At 61.8% G+C, this 20601-nt stretch overlaps 1 protein-coding gene across 5 annotated transcripts in view; it reads left to right on the top strand.

Annotated features, from left to right (window-relative positions):
* The window catches only part of Amph (amphiphysin), a 61380-nt gene extending 41432 nt beyond the window's left edge, over positions 1-19948 (top strand). For 2 of the 5 annotated variants that reach the window (XM_037213495.1, XM_037213498.1), the window contains exons 2-10: positions 3551-3686; positions 5275-5465; positions 8574-8773; positions 9713-9797; positions 10645-10772; positions 14019-14494; positions 15856-15921; positions 17786-17928; positions 18419-19948. In XM_037213495.1, the coding sequence (XP_037069390.1) occupies positions 3551-3686; positions 5275-5465; positions 8574-8773; positions 9713-9797; positions 10645-10772; positions 14019-14494; positions 15856-15921; positions 17786-17928; positions 18419-18499 (1506 nt within the window). In that variant the 3' untranslated portion in view covers positions 18500-19948. The remainder of the gene's footprint in view (positions 1-3550; positions 3687-5274; positions 5466-8573; positions 8774-9712; positions 9798-10644; positions 10773-14018; positions 14495-15855; positions 15922-17785; positions 17929-18418) is intronic. The other 3 variants (XM_037213496.1, XM_037213501.1, XM_037213497.1) reach the window with 3 other exon arrangements.
* The last annotated feature ends 653 nt before the right edge of the window (positions 19949-20601 follow it).

The following is a 20601-nucleotide window of genomic DNA, read 5'->3' as shown; positions in this document are numbered from 1 at the left end:
GCTCCTTTACTCCGCTTTGAAGCGCGCATCTCAGATTCGACGAACTGCCTGTGGAGTGATGTGGCCGCCAGAACAGATCTGACGGGGTGGGCGATCACGGCTCCCGGGGCTACCGGGTGATTCATGCGCCAAGTGCGCACAATTCGCCAGATCGCCCGCCACTACCTGTGAGTCAGACGTCATTTAGCGCAGACCCTCGGACAGGTCGTCATTTAACGCGCGCGGGGGGCGGTGGGCTACCTGCGAACCTGTGATCGCGGCAGCATTGCAGCACTGTACAGGAGGCAAGTTGATTACGGTGCCAGTAATACAGACGCACACTCCGTAAGTGTGAGTTAATGTAACGGCCGCAGCTGCTGGAGTCCGATGAAAGGCTGCACGACACCGTGCGCTGCCAACCCCTCAAACAGCAACCATTTGCTGGACCGACTCACTAAACCGATTTGGTGTTTCGGTCCTGGTGGCTGGTCCATGTGGCCGGCCGGTTTTTTAGCTTTGGGGCGTAGAGATTAGTGGCCTAGAAATGCCAGTGTCGACTGAGAGTACACTGAATGGCAGTCCAGACCGGAACGGGCCTTCCATACCTTAGTAACTGGCGTGGACGTCCCGGGCTGGCTCTGAAGTAGGTCAGTGGCGGCCTGGGAGTGGAGCGGACGCTCACAGGGGCGTGTCGGTGGCGAAGGGGTCGGCCGGCGCCGACACGCTGCAGCAGGTGCTGCTCGGGGTCAGGAAATACGGCGCGGCGAGCTTCCGACAGCCGCCCGCCACGCCGAGCATGCCACGTGTTGCCCAGGCGCTCAAATGCCAGGCACTGGTATGCCGGTGGCAATTTTACAGGCTCAACAAGCAGGCTTTGCCATTAATCATGCTAAGTAACTGAGATTATTATATACGAAATCCACATGATTTGTGGGAGCTCTGGGTCTCCTGTCCGTTGCTAGTCATCACAGGATCTGGATCTTGGATACATCCGACAGAGGCTGGTCTCTTCTGTAGGATGTTGCTCGCGGGTATAACGTGGTGGTTTGGCTTTGGTTGTCATGCGCACGTCGGGTAGGGAGCGTGACCACCACTGTGGTGAGTGTGTTTCGGATCTCCGCGACGCTTGAGAAGCCCGGGCTAAAACCGCGCTGGGACCTTATGAAACAGCATGAGAGCGGACTAGTCACGCGGACCATTGAGGCGTGGTTTCGTCCTTGCATTCTATCTGATGTCCGATATAGTACCTTAGCCTAATCTGTCCCATTGTTTGTAAGAAGCGTACTGCGATTGCAAAGAGAACAGTTCGCATGGCACTTCCACTCATTCACTGCGGACGTGAGTGCCCACCGATAAATTCACGCGAGCCCGTCAGCATGGCTGTGCCCTGTAGCAGATCGCAGCTTGTCAGCATGGTTGTGCCCTGCAGTAGATCGCAGCACGTCAGCATGGCTGTGTCCTGCAGCAGATCGCAGCCCGTCAGCACGGCTGTGTCCTGCAGCAGACCGCAGCCCGTGTGGGAGCCGCCGTTCGGCGGAGCCGCGGAGCCGATCTCCTAGCAGATCGGACTAGTGCACTCGTACGCGACGGAGACCCATGTGTGCGGCTGCAACTCCAGACAACTGCGCAGCGGGCCGGCGGAAGGCGTGTGTGTGCAGAGGGCGACGGAATCGCGCCGGCCGCGGCGGCGCGCGCCCCCAGACACGTACAGAGAAGCGGCACGTTTGTGCACTGACGGATCCAGAACGTCCAGGGGCACCGGGTGTGCCTGCTTACCGTCACGGGGCTCCGGACAGTGTACGATGCCCCCGTCCGTGTCCGTCTTGGGCCGCTGAACTGGTGCGCTGTCTTAAGCGTCTGACTGGATCTCACACCTGAAGCTGCCAATGCTCTGTAATATTGGCTGACTTTCTCAGCTCAGTTTTGTTTCTTCTCCGGAGCCCTGCTGCTTCAGCGACCCAAACAGCCCGGATGATCCTGGGACTCGTGTGGTCTAGAGGCAAACGGGAAACAGATCATCCCGGTCGAATTCCCGGGGCGCGTCGGCCCGACTGGCGATGAATCTGCGGGCCAGGCCGCGAAGGCTGCAACACTACTACAGCTAGTGCTACTGCACTGTAAACACCGCACCCCCCCCCCCCCCCCACGAAACAGAAACTGGCAGCTTGCCGTCAGTGCCTCAACGCCGTTACAAGGCGCTATAGGCGGGCTGAGTGGTAGCAGGTGTGAGACCAGGAAAGCGGTTGGAATGGGTTGAATGCCATTAAGCACATATAGGCCACTGGGTATCCTATTACTGACAGATTGGAGAAGACATCACTCCGACTCACCTCCGCTTTGGTCACGCGTACAGCACCCACGGGTTTGGGCTGTGCGGCACAGCGGATGGCCGCATGTGCAAACGATACTGGGCGAATGTTATTGGTGCGATCACGCACTGATTGCAACCTTGTTCAGATCAGTAAGGCAGAGGGTTTCTTCGACTGGTCACGTGACGCTGATGTCCCCTGATATGTGAGGCACCCGAGCTTGAACTTTCCGCCCATAAACACAGTTCTTTGTGTGGTGGGACTGGATATGGACCCCCCCCCCCTCCCGTCACAGGTGGTCGCTTAAAGGATAATGAAATGAATACTTGCGGCTGTCGGCCATGCGCTGACCTTCGGGCCAGGTGCGGTCTCTAGGTCGTGACCTCGCTGCTTTTAAGCGGTGACATTCAGCCGGTGTCACGTAATTGCTGCGCGAAATGGCTCTAGCAGCCGAAGTGCTGTTGAAAATAAAAATAATCATTATCATCATCGGTGCCAGCCGCGGTCGGCGGTCACGTGACACGAACGGGCCGCGGTTCGAGCGGAGACCAGCGGCAGGGGGCCGTGGGGAGGGCCTCCGCTGAGGCCTGTCCGGGTCCTGGGGCTGGTTGTCGTTGTCGTGCCATTCTGCGAGGTGGCCGCGATCGGAGAGCCGCGCGAGCTGGTGCTGATGGGTTGACCTGAGCCGACGCGCACCTCGCTGTCCGCTGGCCGCGCCTCGGTCTGTTGGCTGACAGGGCTGGCCTGTGGTGGGCATCGGTGTCCGTGAAGGCAGCCACTGACAGGGAGACAACTGGCAGCGGTCGGCAGCCGCTCGCGTTCGCTGTGACCGAAGCGGTGCTAACCCGCCGTCTGTCTGTGGCCGAACGGTGCTAAACCCGCCGTCCGCCTGTAACCGAACCGGTGCTGACCCACCGTCCTGCCTGTAACCGAACCGGTACGAGCCCACCGTCCGCCTGTAACCGAACCGGTGCTGACCCACCGTCTGCCTGTAACCGAATCAGTGCTAACCCACCGTCCGCCTGTAACCGAACCGTACTAGCCCACCGTCCGCCTGTAACCGAACCGGTGCTAACGCGCCGTCCGCCTGTAACCGAACCGGTGCTAGCCCACCGCCCGCTTGTAACCGAACCGGTACTAACCCACCGTCCGCCTGTAACCGAACCGGTACTAGCCCACCGTCCGCCTGTAACCGAACCGGTGCTGACCCACCGTCTGCCTGTAACCGAACCAGTGCTAACCCACCGCTCGGTCTGTTGCAGATCCTCCAGAACCTGGGCAAGGCCGACAGGACCACAGATGAGGTGTTCGACGACTATGTGCACAACTTCAGCAGGCAGCAGGGCCAGGCCACCCGACTGCAGAAGGAGATGAGCAACTACGTCCGCTGCGCCCGAGGTGCGTACCGCGCCGTCGTACTCCTGTGATGTCACGCGGAAGGGGAGGTGATGCCGCCGGACTGACCGGGCCGGGGGGAATGCTGGAAAGGGACGTGCCTCTAGTGTTAATAGACTGGCGAGATGGTGTGGCGACAGAAGCATTTGCAACGGCTCTGTTTCCGGAAGCTGCGCTGTGTTCAGGGCGTTCACAGTGTCCAGGAGACCCGTGGCGTTCAGTGTGGCTCTGTGCTGGGCCGGCCACCGTGCCCCCGCCCGGTCCCGCTGGCCCGCCTGCAAGAGTTCCGCACACCGTGCGCGCGGCCAACCGTAAACGGCTGGCCGTAGTCCGTCCTGCCGCTGGCGCTCCCTTATCGTACCGGGACCGGTGGATCTGCGGGTCGCTGACGGCGGTGGGGGTGGGGGGGGGGGGGGGCAGTCGAAGCAACCCCAATCCCGGGCCACCGTCCAGGGGGCACACGCACTCATACACACCGGAGCCGGCCAGCCTGGCGGCTCGTGGAGTGCCGCCTGGCGTCCGACAGACATGCCGGACGCGCCGCACCATCGGTGGCTGCCAGCGAACGGCGCCGAGCCCGGCCGCCGCGTGCTGCGCCGGGTCCGGCTGACGCTCGCGTCGCCGTGTAATTGTCCAATCGGTCGCGCTTGGCTGGCCCGGTCCGAGTCAGATGCGCTCCGGCTGGCGGCGGCCGTCTCTCGTCGCCCCCGCGCCCGTGCCGCCGCTGTGGCGGCCTCGGACGCGCAGGGGCTGGACTTGCAGGACGGGGCGTTGGCGTTGTGCCGGCGCGTGAACACGTCGCTTGCTGCAGGCTCCGCCGCCCGGCGCTGTCACGAAACACCGAACGGCGTCGAAATTGGCCGGAACGCGGCGCGTTTATGGGTGGCATTGTTTTGCCGACGTGATGCTGATAAACGCCCGTTTTTCCCCGCATGTTTGTTTTTGTTCACCTTCCGTGGCCACCTCTTTCAATGCACTGTTCACTGGCTGTGACGGTGGTTGATTGCAGCGGTCATTGCTTTTGGCGCCGTCCCCTGGACGCTAGCCGCGCGCGCCGGTCGTGAGGCAGCATCCCTGCATGAAGATGTGGCCGGGGGCGCGCCGCGGTGGCGGGCTGTGACGCCGCGCCCGGCCGGCCGGTCGCGCCGGGGGCTGGCGGCGCCGATCGGACGGGCGGCGCCGCAGGGATCCCGTCCCTGCACCGCACCCTTGCTAGACGCGGGTTGTTCTGACAGCCATGGGTGCCTGGGGTGCGTTGTCTCGTCCGTGCAGCACCGGCGCCGGGCCCGCACCGGGTCACCACGGCCGCGTGCGGCAGTCATGCCCCTGACCTCCTGTTGTATGCGCTTGTGCCCCGTGCTGTATGAATGCCGGGCCCGCCGACACCTGCAGTCGATGGCAGCTGTGCATTCCCTCCGGTTGCGTGTCATTGTCCCCTGGTGGCAGCCATACGGGTGTTTTTTGTGCACGAACTTGTCCGCTGCGCGACAATACAGACTGCTGGGCACGGTGCCTCGCGCCCTGTTGTGCAGCGACAAAACCGCCGGCTTGACGTGCCGGAGGTAGATGACCTGCGTGCGCCGTCCCGCAGCGATGCAGGCGGCCAACAAATCGATGATGGACACCATCTACGACATGTACGAGCCGGAGTGGTCCGACCGCGAGCGGCTGGAGAGGCAGGCGCGCGAGCTGGAGCTGCTGTGGGCCGACTACTGCCACAAGCTGTCCGACCAAGTTCTGGAGCCGCTCAACACGTACGCCTCGCAGTTCCCCGAAGTGCGGGTACGTGTGCTGGGCAGCAGCGGGAGGGAGGGGGGGGGCGTGACCCCGGGGTCGGTGGGCGTGGCGTTCCGCCGCGCGGCGGTGTCAGCGCGGGCAGGCAGCCCGGAACGGGCCCGCCACGCGGCGCTGTACCGGGGCCGTGCGCGCCGAGCAGCTGGTTCCGTCGACGGACGGCGTGGGGGGCGGGGCACCAGGCTGCGATAAGCGGTCACACGAGCGGCTGTTGACCAGCGAGGCGGCCGCCCCGTAAGGGAACTGGTCCGATGGCTGTCGCAGGAGCAGGCCGGCCAGGGTGACCTGGCACCGCTCGGCTGCGGCCGGTCTGCGTCAGCCGGCTCACGCTCAGCGAGGCGCGTGCTGGCTGTTTCGTGTTCAGTAAGCTGCTGAGCGTTTTTGCTGTTGAGGTTCGTTATGGCAGGCAGGAATTCGAAGTTTTCTCATTTCGTTTCAATGACTGGCACTCGGCCTGGTCTGGAATGTGTCGTGCCTCAGGTCACAACCAGCAGGTGTCGGCGCGTGCTGGAGCTGCGCCTGCTCGGAGACGGCGCCGGCGGTTTGTGCTCGCCCCCAGTCATGGGCTGCTCATTGAGATTCAGTGGGGCATCGATACACGTTTCACACATCACAGGAGGACTTCATCCGAATTTCTCTCCGACTGGTTTGTGATCGGGGCCGTGGCCGATGTTCCCGATAACGACGACTAGTTCGCCCGCTGCCCCAGATGGCCTGGAGCACCGCATGGTTCGTCGTACTGCGAAAGCCCTAAGTCCTGATTAACACGTTTTCGGAACCAAAAAGTGATTGTTATCCTTTTTCGTGCAGGCATGTGGTTAGGTAAGTAACGGGTTATTATTCGCATCGTTAATCAATGCTTGGGGTCTTCTGTAAAGACAATAAAAGCAAGTCCGCGAAAAATGCCAGACGGTAAGCAACTTGCATAAAATGGCAGGATGCTAGGCGAGCGATGCTCTGGTGGTCGCGTCAGCTTCTAAGAAGCATTGCCTGTTGACATCGTCACGATCCGAGCTGTGCCGGGGCGACCAGCACCAGCGCCGGCGGCTGTTTGTGGGCGGCTGTTTTTGTGACCGGAGCTGCCGTCTCTCGGCAGGAGCGTTGCGTCACCCCGGCGTTCGCGCTCCGGGCTGGCTGAGCCGAAACAGATGGCTGGTCGCTTTGTGTCGGCAGCCCCTTGGACCCGGTCGTGCCGGCAGAATGCGGCGTGGAACGGCGCGGCGGCGGCGAAATCGAAAGTGTCTCGGACGGATGCCAGCCTGGCGGCGGGGGCTGCCAGCCCGGGCGGGCCGGTCGGCTCAGCTGGGTCCCCGAAGGGCCCCGCAGGCTCCCGTCGGCCGCCTGCCGGGCCCGGGTCGGCCCAGCGTCGGGCCCAGGGACCATTCCAGGGCTCGGGTCCGAACGTGGCGGCGCTCAGGCGGACTCGGCCAGCGGCCTGAGCGGACCACGGCGGGTGTAACAGCTGAAGGTGCGGCCTTCTGGCAGAACTCGCGTGGTGATCGCTCCCGTCGGCTCGCCAGCAGTCCCTCCCGGCCAGCGGCCGAGCGGGCCACGGCGGGTGTACAGCTGAAGGTGCTGGCCTTCTGGCAGACTCGCGTGGTGATCGCCCTGTCGGCTCGCCAGCCCGTCCCTCCCGTCGTTCCGGCCGGACGCGCTGACATTCAGACCGGCTTACCCACCCCGGTCTGCTTCCCGGGGCCCGTGCCAAATGTCTAGCTTGGGAATGCGGTTCGTCGGGTGAGCTCAGGCAAAACTCCAGGTCCCCGGCGACTTCCCTGTCCCTCCCAGATGCTAAAGCGAACGCAAATGGGTAAAATGTCCGCTATTAAACTAGATGTATGCTCGGTGACAGTATGGCTTGGATTTGACGCCAGTACTGTATGTGGCCTTTCCAGCCGGTGGGACAGAGCAACGGGTCGGGAGACAGGCTGTCAGTCTTTCCGTAAGATCATGTGAGCAGCTTGCTAAAGCTGCACGGAAATCTCGCACCGCTCTCGTTCTGTCTGTATTGACCTGCGCGCATCACTCGTCGCGGCTCGTGAGAGATGACCTGAAAAATGCGTACGTTACTGAGTCAAACAAGCCGCACCTGGGCGCCTCGCCAGTACCCGTAGACTACAGCACGGCACGTGTTCGGCCTGCCGCGTGGTGGGGTGCGGGTGCCGGTCAGCGGCTGGTCTGGGTCGGTCGCTGGCCGCCCCCGGCTGGCGTCGGACGGTGGCTGACGGCGCGTGATGACCAGGCAGTCACGGCCGGCGCGGCGGCCGTGCGTCAGTGCGGCGGGACGCTGTTTGGCTTGGGTCGTCGCCGAATCGGCCGACGCGGCCACTCCGATGCAGTCGGACAGCCCCCAATGTGTGGGCCCGTGATTGAACCTCACGCCATCGGCTCTTGATCGGATGACGCCATCGGCTCTTGATCGGATGACGTCATCGGCCCTCGATCGGATGACGCCATCGGCCCTCGATCGCATGACGCCATCGGCTCTCGATCGGATGACGCCGGTCGGCCCTCGATCGGATGACGCCGGTCGGCCCTCGATCGGATGATGCCATCGGTCCTCGATCGGACGACGCCATCGGTTCTCGATCGGATGACGCCGGTCGGCCCTCGATCGGATGACGCCGTCGGTCGGCCTCGATCGGAATGACGCCGGTTCGCCCGCAACGTCGGCGTGTGCGGGGCCGACGGGGCAGCGCCGTGGTGGCCGTTCACGTCGCTGGCAGTTCAGTGCCCCTCGGGCAGCGATCACACTCAGTGTGTAGACGATACCCCCACCAACGCATACGGGTGGAGGAGATGCCGTGGCTGTGAAATCTGGTGGCGAGGAAGGACATCAGTTTGGACAAGAAGCTTTCATTATTAGTCATGTCATTCTGTCTTCATAAAAGGTAGTCATGCATTCATCCAGTCACAGTTGTATGTAATTTCTTTCGGCTGTGTCCACTCGGCTTTGAGGGAATCGCCCGCCTTATATGGATACGGCAGGCTCATATGTCGCACGAGTTTCCATGTGAACAGCTGTTGAACATAACCGACGTCTTGTGTTGGCTGCGTCCCGCCGTTGCTCTGGGACGCCTCTCCGTCTGCTGACAGAGGAAGGTTGAAAAGCGGGGTCGGAAGCTGGTCGACTACGACAGCCACCGGCACAACTACGAGGCGCTGCAGAACAACACCAAGAAGCGGGACCAGGCCAAGATCACCAAGCAGCACGAGGTGCTGGAGGAGGCGCGCCGTACCTTCGAGCTGATGAACAACGAGCTGTACGACGAGCTGCCCGCGCTCTACGACTCTAGGTATGGTGCACACGCTCTGTGGTATTATAGGTGCGAACTGGGCCTCCACCAAAACACCAGTTGTGAGACGCCCCTCCCTCGAGACTACGGTTATGAGGGGCGCGTCCTGTCTGGGAAACCACAGATGGGGGACCCACGCCCTGTTGTTTACTAGGTTGGAGCAGGTGGACCTCCAGAGACTCGGACCCGCGCTCCGTGTTTTAGATGTACCCTATCTGAGATCGGTGTTTGCGCCGCCTCATCGCCGAGCCTGGAGGCGGTCTCTGTACCTTCTGGAACCCCTGGTGTGCTGCACTGCACGCTCCATAGCACCCCTGGCGGTAAATGTGCCCCTCCAGGTCTCAGCAGGAGTCGACCCTCTGCGGGACTCCGGCGGTGGGCTGGGGCTCTCAGAGAGCCCTCTGTCGTCCATGCCCCTCCTGGTCTCAGCAGGAGTCGACCCTCTCCGGGACTCCGGCGGTGGGCTGGGGCTCTCAGAGAGCCCTCTGCCGTCCAGGCTTTGAAACTCCATCCGTGAACTGATAACTTGGCTTACCCGCTAGAGGGGGTAGCAATGGCTCAGATCAAACGGATCTGCGATGTAGTTGTGCCTTTCTCCTGTCACCAGCTCCAGCGAGTTCAGTTTATCAAATGGCCACCGTGTCCGTTTAGAGCAGTTGTCGTGCACCAGTGTACCCCCCCCCCCCCCCCCCTTATGTATGAGAACGCTTTCTGAAGCTCTGGTTTGCTTGACGAAGCCTCTTGGTTGACGTCATTGGGGCTTCACGGCGCTCTCAGTAGCTTAGACCATATGGTGTCGCCTGCCTCTCGCCCTGGCAGGAAGGCGGGCACCGCGGGGAATCAAACTCCGTACTTCTGGTCTCCCAGAGGCGCCGATGAAGCCTCGCTGCTGTACGTCGGCCTGACTCGGATAGTGAGCCGCCCGCCGTTCCGTTTCAGAATACCGTTCCTCGTGTCGAACATGCAGACGCTGTTCATGGCGGAGCACAACTTCCAGTCGGAGGCTGCCAAGGTATCGCTGCATGTGAGCTATACCCTTCCCCCGCTGTCTGGTGGCGTGCCGTGGTTGTGCCGGTGCCTCTGTTTCTTCAGGCTGCCTCGCTCCCTCGGTGCACTCATGACCCTCCTCTGGAGCCGGCGCGTGCCTGGCGACCCGTAACCCTGGCGCTGCTGACGAGCAGGGCGCGCCGCGGAGGTGGTGGTGGTGGCTCTCTGACCCCCCGACAGCGTTGCGTGTCACCGGCCGGCGCCACGGTGGCCGCCTCCTCCGGGGCGCCGCTGCCGCCGACAACATGGAGTGCGGCGCCGCTCGCCCCCCGGTCGGGATCGTGTCAGCTGGCGGCCGCGGACGGTGCGACCGGAGCGCACCCGGCCCGGCCCGGCCGCCCGGTGTAGAGGTGGCGGCGGAGGTCCCCCCGCAGGTGGAGTGGGCATGGAGCTGTGGCGCCTGGATCGGCAGCATGCCCAGCCTCCGGGGCGGGTCGCGCCGGCGGCGGTGCGGTCTGTGGTGACCCGTCGCGTCACCCGCTTCGGCACTCCGCCCCGGGTCTGTCAGACCCAAGTCTCGTGCTCTGGAATGGTTTATTGACTGCCGCCTCTCGCTCTCTTTGCATCCTGCGCTGTAAACTGTGCTGGCTGCTTATTCATCAGCAACTTGTCAATGCCTTGCACCATTGTGTAAGACTTCTGCTGGCTTTTGGGCTTTCCCCGGCGGTCTCCACTGCCTCGCGCGCCTTTGGTCTGGGCTTGCGTCCTGCCTGGTCACGTGCGCGTGCCGTACTGTTCGTGTGCGGGTGGCCGGCCTGCCGACCGGCGAGCGGGCGCGGTGACGACCCCCACTCGGGGCCTCAGCGGACGCACCACCCTTGCAGGTCCAGCTGGAGCTGGAGGCTGTGATGGACGAGCTGCAGAAGGACTCGAGCACGGGCAAGTACACGACCCGACGGAACGCGCCCAAGTCGCCTAAGTCGCCGACGGCGCCCACCCCGGCGTCGCCCACGTGAGTGCCCGCCTGCCGTGGTCGGCCCGTGAGTCTGCTCGGCCGCCGGCGCCCCATAGCGGTACTAATCGCTGTGTTAGAGACGGACTCATACTTAACTGTCGCTCAGTCTTTGGCCCTCTCCTCAACCGCATGAGTCGCGCGTTTGGTCTGCACTCGGCTTGTACAGTGTTTTCCGTTGGCCGCGCGCCTTGCCGTGCCCGCCTCAGTTCATGCCTGCGGTCTTGCCTGTCGACCTCTGTTCCGTTTGGCAGCCTTTCTGCGGCGGACACCTCCGTGGACTCGCCCGTGTTGCCGTGGTGCGCACCCGTCCCGTCCCGTCCCGTCCCGTCTCGTCTCGTCTCGTCCCGTATCGTCCCGTATCGTCCCGTATCGTGCCGTGTGTCCGCACCGCCCGCCCCCGGTGGCCGCCGCTGGGGGCCGAGGCGGCGTCTCGTCGTCGTCCCGCCCGCAGCACTGTCGACGTCGGGCCGCCGCTGGCCGCCGCCTTCTCAGTCACGCTCTCCGTAGTTGGCCGTGAGAGTCTTTCTAGTGTTCTGTCGGTGTGGCTTCTGTCTTCTCTTCGTTTTCGGTTTCTGCTTATTTCCCATGTATTCGTGTTAGTCTGCGTTGATCTCTTTCCATCTGGATGTCTTCTGTCCTGCTTGAGATGCGCTGTTGTCAGCAAGCGTCGTTAAATGGGAACAAGCCTGCCACACGGGTATAAGCCTGGGCCTGAACGACCCAACGTCGGCTCGGGTTCCGGGCCTTGTTAAGCGCCCTGCTTGGTAGTTGAGGGTGAGATCTGCTCCGTCGTAGTACGAGTGGGCACGCAGTACCAGCCCGTGAAAAGCTGAGCGTTGGCCGCACACTTCAGACTGAACTCCACCCTGTCCGTCGGCCGTACCCGAGCTCTCTTTGTTGATGATCCGCGTCTGTCAGCCGTGCACAGCGGCCTTGGTGCACTGTACCAACGCGAACTACGATGTACGTGGCATTGGTGCGTTGCATCGATAATGAAAAGTTTATTTGGTTTGCAGATCAGATCGGAAAAACCGTTCGGGTTATCTCTTGTTTGAATGGGTTTAAACTTCATCGGAGCCGTGGGATCATGGAGTGCAGTGCAATGAGAAGCAGGATTGCTACACTATTTCACTGTGGATCTGGCTATTTGTTGAGCCCTGCCAATCGGATCAGCCTGCCTCTGTAACCTGTCTGGATGTTGGTAAGGTGGTGCCTTGTTTGATAGCTCGGCGCTCCTTTGCCAGTAAGTCAGGGCCTCCGAAAGGCTGTAGCGTTTGCCTAATGGCCAAACGTCGTTGGCGGGATGGCTAAGGTGGCTTTTAGATTTGCCATGGTGTCTGTAACGTACTGAGCAAAACATTAACGTATTTAGTGCGCAGGCATTTGTTGCCATTTTAGTGGTTATCCATTCACAGGAGAAAAAAAACATGGATACCCCTCCCCCAGCACTTCGGCAACCGTCTCGCGCGGCATGCTGCCCACCGACTGGTACTTTCTGTCACCGGTGATAGGCTTCGCTCCCTGTCGCGCGGGGTGCTTGGCGTGATCTCGCTGTGCTGGGCTTGTGTCTGCGTGTGTGTGACGGGCTGCTGCGCGAGGGAGGCGACTTGACAGTAGCGGGCACACTCATCACAGTTGGCACCCTGTGACAACAGTGGCGCTCGTGTGTCATGTGCCGACGGCTGGTCTGCCCGTCATTCAGCGGCGCGGCGGCTCCCATCCCGCACTGGTAAAACGTGAGGGAAGCTAATCAGCAAAGCGATCTGTGAAGATGAGATTATTATTGTTTGTAGTAATGATATGCAGGCCTTCAGTATTTCTACAACGAAAGAGGCACGGAGCGAGTGAACTCTTACCAAAATTTTATATCATGGAAAGACTCACGTGAAATCAGCTTAGGTGCACTCCTGTTTCCGCTTAGCTCAGAGTAGCATGTCGGCTGTCACTCCGAGGCATGCTTCTGCTTGTGTCGGTGTGGTCCGTGAGGTGTTCCTTCATTCAGTACTCGCCCCGGCCGCTGGACGCCAGAGCCTGGGAGCTGCGCGGGCGCAGCTGTCCGCGTTGCTGGGCTCGGCTCGGTCTCAATGGACACCGACGACGCTGCGCCGCTGGCCGGGGCTCGTTCTCGTCGCTGCATGCGCTGGCTACCATGCTGGTCCGTGGTCGGAGGTTCGCGGGCAGCTAGCATGCTCGACACGATCCTGTGCCGGCGACGGGCTTCACTGTTCGGTGCATGCTCACAGCCTTGTCTGTGCCGGGCTATGGTCATGGCAAGCCGGGGACAGCTGGGAACCTGGCCGGTTGGTTGTTTGTGCTACGCGGAAAACGTCTTTATCCTGGCTATCATTTGCTCAACCCCATCTAGCGACCAAAGGCGCGTGATGTTCAGTGGCGTGGCGTTTTCTGCGTGGCTTGAACTGATCCGCTTCGGGCATCACCTGGTCCTCGGCCGACGGCCGCCAACAGGCCGTCGTCGGTCGGCACCCGAGTGAACCCGGCGAGCGCGCGTGGTTGGCCCTCTCCCGCGATCCTGCCCCGCTCGCATGGGCCGCGAGCGGCCGGTGTGCACCACGCGTGGCGGCCGAGGACGGGCGCATGGCCAGCTGCCGCCCCGCTTGTCCAGACGCCTCCCGGGACAGAGGTCGGCGGCCGCGCTGCATGGCCCCCAGCTAACCGGTGTCTGTGTCTCCCCGGCGGGCTCTGGCCGCGCGTGCAGCGGTCGCGACGACGCGCGCCTGGTGCGCGGCAACAGCGCCGTCGGCTTCAAGCAGACGCTGAGCTCGCTCACCAAGCGGCTATCGGTGCGCCAGGAGCGGCCCGGCGGACGCGGCGGCCGGGTGACGCGCGCCGCCACCTTCCACGTGACGCCGCTGACGTCGCCGCCGCCGGCCGCCGAGGGACCGGCCTCGTTCCCGGAGCCGCCGGCGGCCGGCGCCGGACACAACCCGTTCCGGCAGCCGGCCGGCTCGCCGGCCGCCCAGCGGCGCCGCCACAACCCGTTCCTCGAGTCACCGCGGCCGGGCGCGCCCACGCCGCCGCCGCCGCCAGTCCCGACGTCCCCACCACCCGCGCACGGCGGCACGGGCGAGCAGATCCTGGAGGTGTCGGCCGCCCCGCCCCCGCCCCACCACCACCACCACCACCACCGCCTCCCCCTCCCCCTCCCCCTCCCCCTCCCCCTACCCCGCCGATATTGCATGGGCCGAACCCGGCCATCCAGCTAACGGCGCCCGCTCTTTCCAGCGACCACGCCGGGCCGCCGGACTCTGTCACTGCCATAACTTCTTCCGTTTCTGATGGTGGCGCGGACCGCAACTCCGGTGAGGCCTCTTCTCCTAACTCTCCTGTGACTGGCGACGCCAGCGAGCCGGCCAAGGCCGAGGCGCCGCCCAAGCCGCCGCGCACGCCCGAGGCCGGCGAGGAGGCGCCAGCGCCGCCCTCGGCGCCGCCCGAGCCGGCCGCCGCCGCCACCGCCGGCGGCGACACTGCGCCAATCGCGGAGCCGGAACCCTCCGTCGTCTCTGGCATATATCCTTCCCTCCCCAGCGTCCCCGAGGTGGACTCGACCTCCGACTCACCCGCCGCCGCCGCAGTGGACTCACCCGCTGATGGTGCTGGGTCTATTGACAGGAACAAGCCGAACAAAGAGGATCCGCGGCCGTACGAAGAGATTTCGTACAAGAAAGAGAACGGCGACTCGAACGGCGAGGTCCCTTCGGGTGAGTGCGAGGCCTCGGCGTGGCGGATGGCATCGGCCAGCAGCCGCGGCTGGCGTCTGTCAGCTGTCTTGCGTACCTATTCTGGCTCGCATGCGTGAGTCGCCGCACTGCCGCGCGCTGGTCGCGCCACACTCGGCCTCCAGTGCAGCTGTGCTGAGGTGCATGCTTGTCGTACGTTGTGGGGAAAGTAGCACCTTTGTGGTTGTCGACGCAGCGGGTAAAACGGTGCGGTTAGCGTGCGGTAGCGTGCAAGTGCTATTAGTTACGACCCAGGGATAATAAAAAAGCTGTGATCGTATTCTTTGTTAGATGGGCCGGGCGCCCACTTTGGAAAATAGCATGGAAAATAATAAAGTTTGACCATATGAGCTTTGTGCACGTTTGTTTTGTTTGCCGAGCTCTCTTGATTTCGTGTTTTGTTATCTCGCGCAGCGGGATCTGCAGGCGCCAGCTCTGTTCTGTCAATTTGTTCGTCGTGACCCTCGCGCCATTGTCGTGGCGTCCTTCAGTCTGCGGAGGTAATAGATTGGCTAGGACCGATTTGAAGGCACGTTCTACCGCGACACGAGGGCGACATTTAGATGAGCTTCTAGTGCTCAGCCTCAGAAACGGGATGACGGGGAGAAGCAGCGGCCCCTGATTGAAGATGCGCTGTGTATTGATGTAGCTTTGAACTCGGACTGACTGAGAGGGAACCCCACATCGGTCTCAGTATGGGTGATGATAACCTCCGGAAAGGCAAGCTGCGGCGTCCCCGTGGTTCCTCATAGACCCTAAACCTCAGCGTGTTTAAGAAGCGCCTCAGCTTATGCCGAGCGGTGGTTTTGGGCGTGCTCGCTCGTTGGTCGCAGCTTGCTCGTTTTGTATGCGAGTTCACAACCCAGTTTCGTAGCGGACTGTTCGAACTCTTGTGCTGTGTTAGTTGTGGCGTACGTTTGTCTGGTATGCCAGTTGCCAGTTAGCCATCTAGTTTTGGCCTTGGTTGTCTTCTGTCGTTTCTAACATCGCCACACCCGCATCGTATCTTTGACCTGCGCATGCGTGTGGGCTGAATCCACCCGTTAATGGAGGATTCGGCTCGCATCACGCACGCACGCACGCACGTACACGCACGCGCGCACACAACGGTAGCAGGGGACGTCCCTCACCACCTCAGCAGAGTTGGCATGCCCTGTGTGATAGGGCGCACTGTGTCCGACTAGCCGGCGCCGCCGTGCCCGCGTACAGCCCGCGTCGCCATGGCTGGCTGCTCCTGGTGTGCTCGGGGCCCCCGGGCAGCCGGCATCACCCTGTGTGCTGCCGGCGCCGGCGGTGAGCGCCGCTGCTGCACCTGTAGTCAGTGGGGCGCCTCCTGTCGACAGGCGCTGCCCGGCCGGTCAACGGCGGCGCCAAGGTGCGACCTGAGGAGCTCTACGACATCCCCGTCGGTAGGTCACGCCACATCGCCCACACGCGCCGCACACGCCGCAAAACGCATGTGCGGCGCTCGATCTGGCGCGTTCGTTGCGCACGTCGTTGTGTACCCGGTTTGCATATGCAACCCTTCTTGTGAGACTGTGTGTTGTTGTGTACGTGGTTCGCATATGTAACCCTTCTTGTGAGACTGTGTTGTCGTTGTGTACCCGGTTCGCATACGTGACCCTTCTTGTGAGACTGTGTTGTCGTTGTATGCCCGGTTCGCATATGTAACCCTTCCTGTGAGACTGTGTTGTCGTTGTGTGCCCGGTTCGCATATGTAACCCTTCTTGTGAGACTGTGTTGTCGTTGTGTGCCCGGTTCGGACATGTAACCCTTCTTGTGAGACTGTGCTGTCGTTGTGTGCCCGGTTCGCATATGTAGCCCTTCTTGTGAGACTGTGTTGTCGTGTGCCCGGTTCGCATATGTAACCCTTCTTGTGAGACTGTGTGTTGTCGGGCACGGCACACGCGTTTGGTTTTGCGATAGTTGCACAGGCTAATGACATATGTTAATCGTTTTGAAGTGGGATTCAAGGCACGAAGTATTCTATCTCAATGTTACATAATCAGGACCTCACTGGTTTATTTTCCATACTTTTGAGTCGGCGCTTGTATTTGCCGACGCACAGAACGTTTGTCCGCTCCATTTTTGATACCTCTGAATTTGGCTAATTACGCGACTCGTTTAGACCTCGTGGTTTGTGCGAGGTGCAGGGAGTGCGAGCCGCCGATACTGCGCGTTGATCACGCCTACAAGCCATGTATGCATGGCTCGTAGGCGTGATCAACGCGCATTCATGGCACCTCATGAGCCATGTATGCATGGCTCATGAGGTGCATGGCTGCTTGGTCACGGGCGTGCCACGTGCCTTTGTTAAGCTCGGCGTCTTGTGGCCTTGCCTTCCCGGTGTTTGCCTGCCACCAGTATGGGCTCAGAACAGACTGAAATCTAAAAAGGGAGAACGGAAGCTGATCAATGTTTTCGGAAACGTTTTGTGCGGCCTCCTTCCACTGAGTTCCATGGAGTTACTGCCTTAGCCTGCTGTGTACCGAAGTCGCGTCCCCGTCCAGGAGGTGGCGCATCTATACCGTCGGTGTGACGTCATCCATTTTGGGTCACGCCTCGCCGGAGGCCGCCGGCGCTATTTCAGCCGGTTTGCTCGTGGCCGCTGCCGTAGGAGCCGGATTTAAGCCTTGCGTGTCGTGCAAGCGGGTCCGGTCTGCGCACAAAGCCTCGTGTTGCATCGTGGGATCAGAGTGCATCGTGTGCGGGGGACGCTGTACGGCGCGCCCAGCCGGTGTGGCCGTGTCCCCGCGCGGTCGCTTTGCTGGGGGGGGGGGGGGGGGGGGGGGTATAAGGAGAAGCGCTGTCAGACCACCACGGCTGGCCCGAGCCCTGACCTGGACCCCAGAGTGAACACGATGTGGACTGTGAGAGTGACTACGGCCAGCCCCGTGCACTGATCTGTGGTGCGGCCGGGGACCGCGCGCCGCCCGTCCTGTGCGTGGGGTTGTCTCTTCCCACCTGGTGTGGCCTCGGTAGCTATGTGCCCGCGGCTGTTTTTCGTGTTTTCACTGTGTCCTGCGGTGCGGTGCGTGCGTGCGTGCGTGCGTGCGTGCGTGCGTGCGTGCGTGCGTGCGTGCGTGCGTGCGTCCTTGGCCGCGCCTGCCGGGCGTTGTGCCAGTGGCACTGTGCTCAGTGAGATCTCAGGCCATGAGTAGCGGGTCTCCCCGGCGGCTGCCGCTGAGTCGTGTGGCTCTTCCGGAGCCGGGAGCGGACCGTGGCGGGCCCCGCCGTCGTCGCCTGTGTCCAGCTCGGCCCTGTCGCCGCCAGGGGCCACCACAGAGAACCTGCCGCCGGGCGTGCTGTACCGCGTCAAGGCCGCCTACAAGTACCAGGCTGAGGACGCGGACGAGCTCAGCTTCGAGGTGGCCGAGATCATCCAGGTGGTGGAGTACGAGGACGCCGAGGAACAGGTTCGTGAGGGGCGTTGCGTGCGTCAGCGCGCCAGCTGATGTGCGCCGGCGTGTGGACGGTGTGCAGCACGCACGGGCGCGGCGGCGGGGTCGGGGTGGGCGGCTGTGACGGCGAGCGGGAACCCAGCTTTCCGCCCGCCTGCAGGTGTGGCCGGTGTGTGCGACTTGTGGCGTTTATGAGGGAGGGGAGTTATTGCGATGACGGCGCCGCTCCGGTGCCGGGGTCTCGGCGAGCCCGCACTGTGTAGCCGGGCTGGGCCGAGCGGCGGCGGCTCTTCTAAGCCGCACGCGGGCGGGCCAGGTGTGACTTGTATGTCAGACCTTCGAGGCGCTACTGCCAGGTACCATTTACTACTTTTGGCGGCGGCGCTGAGGTTTTTGTGTTTCACTGAATCGACGCGAATACTTTAAGAGCAGCTGTGCGTCGGGCGTCGGGAATTTCGTCCGATGGGTGTGGGGCTGACGTGAAGCTGGTGGTCTCCGCCTGCAGGAGGAGGGATGGCTGATGGGCGTGAAGGAGACGTCGGGCCAGAAGGGCCTGTTCCCGGCCAACTTCACGCGCCCCATCTAGGCGACCTCAGCCCGTGCCAGCAGTGCCTCAACTCGCCGCCGCTCCCGTGTGGAGGGCGCTAGTGTGCCACACGGATCCTGCAGACCGGTAGACGGACGCGCAGCCTCTAACTTTTGGAACCAGTTGCCCGGTGTGGAGCGGAAGCGCAACAGACGCCGGGAGTTGGTCGCCGCTGTGCATAGTGTTCAGCAATAAGCGCTTCCCTGGGCCCTTCCTGGCTGTAAGCTCACAAAATTTGTTGTGGTCCGCCTGTTTTCAATCGTCAGTTTTAATCGTTTCGAACCGAAGCTTTTTCCCATTCGTGGGTTTTGTCCACCGCTGCTAATACCAAAAGACAGGCTTACATGAGACTGAAACTTACATGAGACGATAATGGTCTTACAAAGCCAAACCACGTAGACGCCGGATAGCTGGTCCCCCAAACAGGCGGTTGTTGGACTCTACCTTACCGATGATCTGTGTTGAATCTAGTATTCTAGCCGTGAGAGGTAAGCCACCCATGTTTGACTAATGCGTAGCTCGTTAAGTTTACGTTACTATAGGTTTTTGGACCGGTTTTGTTATCGATTTCCGACAGAGTGAAATAAATTTCATGTCGGTCGGCGTCGTGCTCTTTGCAGGTAACTTTATATATACCCGTAGAGTATCGGAGATTTATCCGCATTTTTGTCACTAACGTGCTCAACCAATCGTGTGCGCCGCTGTATCCGGCGACCCCGTAGGCGTGACCGCGTGCGAGACGACGTGACGAGCGCGTGAGCGCGTGAGAGGCTGGTGTGCGTGAGGCTCTTCGATGTCTGTAAATAGTGAGGCGTGCCGCCGCGTGGATGGCGCGCTCCCCACTGACCGCGCCGCGACAGTGCTGCCACCTGCGGCTGAGACAGCCGGTCCCAATCGCGGGCCTGACCTAGACCCGTCTGCACCGGCCGGCGCCCGTCTGTCCGCCGGAGGGGGGGGGGGGGGGGGGCGCTGGGAAGGGACCACGTGCGGGCTGTCCCTGGCCGGGGTGTCTGGGGGCTTAAACAGCGATCTGGTAAGATGGTGGCATCGAGGGAGGTCCGGCCTGGCTGAATAATAACATGCATTTCAGGTCCGGGCACAAAATGCTGTCGACTATTAATACGCGTATTCGTTGGGGCGGCATCGGCAGCGTTGTCGGTCACGTGTGATGAATCGGTAGGGAGACGACCCGGGTGGGGGGCTGTGTGTCTACACCGGGGATGTGGCGATGGTCGGAGCGGACTGCCGGTCGGACGGGTCCTGGTCGCCCGTCCCCTGCCCTCCAACGTCCAATCGGCATGCGTGTGATCTGGATTGTTGCTTCTTTTCTATGGCCGTCTGGCCGGACCTGCCGCGGCGCGGAACTGCCAGGCTTTTGGGCGCGCGTGGCTGCGGTGAATGAGCGCGAGTGCTGATGTGAACGCCGTCAGTCGGGGCTAATAAACGAACCTGTGAATGATCGGCCTTTGAGGTGGCGCCTGTGCCCGCTGTCCAGGTGGCACACATATCGGCACGGTGACTCGGATGCAGGGCCTCGAAACGAGATTGTGGTATACGTTGTTGTTTGTTGTTAAAGCATTTGCGAGTTGTGTAGCGCATTTGCGAGGAACATTATTAATGTAGATATTATGCAGTAAGAGCCTTATTCCTCTTAAAAACAGAAGGGATATAGATGCGTTGACGTTGCGGCAGCCTGCCTTTGTAGGAACGAAAAGCGGTAATGAATTCGAGGTACTGATTGTGACTTTATGACCATCAGTTACGAAGCATTGTATGGGCCGTCCATAAATAGGCCACGCCCGGAGGTGGGAGGGCTCTGAAAGCCTAACAGAAACGTGGCGAGGGAAGCGTGTGAGTTTTGTACAATGCGATGTAACGCTGCGGTGTTACAAATGCTGAAATCTAGAAAGAAATGTCAACAGCGTAACAGGGAGCATGACGTTCTCGCCCGGCGCCACTTGGAGGGTGCAGGGGGTGGGAGGTGTGAAATGCGTAGCACCGATTTCGTACCGGGTCAAATTATGACAGACGGCGACCAATTTTGTGTATATACGGACAGCTGGACGGCGCGCCGTTGACGCGTCTGGGTGTCAGATGTGGCG

This window comes from Pollicipes pollicipes, unplaced genomic scaffold (assembly GCF_011947565.3).
Source record: "Pollicipes pollicipes isolate AB1234 unplaced genomic scaffold, Ppol_2.1 Scaffold_3087;HRSCAF=3621_pilon_pilon_pilon, whole genome shotgun sequence".
Taxonomy (NCBI): Eukaryota; Metazoa; Arthropoda; class Thecostraca; order Pollicipedomorpha; family Pollicipedidae; genus Pollicipes; species Pollicipes pollicipes.
The sequence above is the reverse complement of the archived record's forward strand: the minus strand, read 5'-3'. Positions and strand labels throughout refer to the sequence as shown.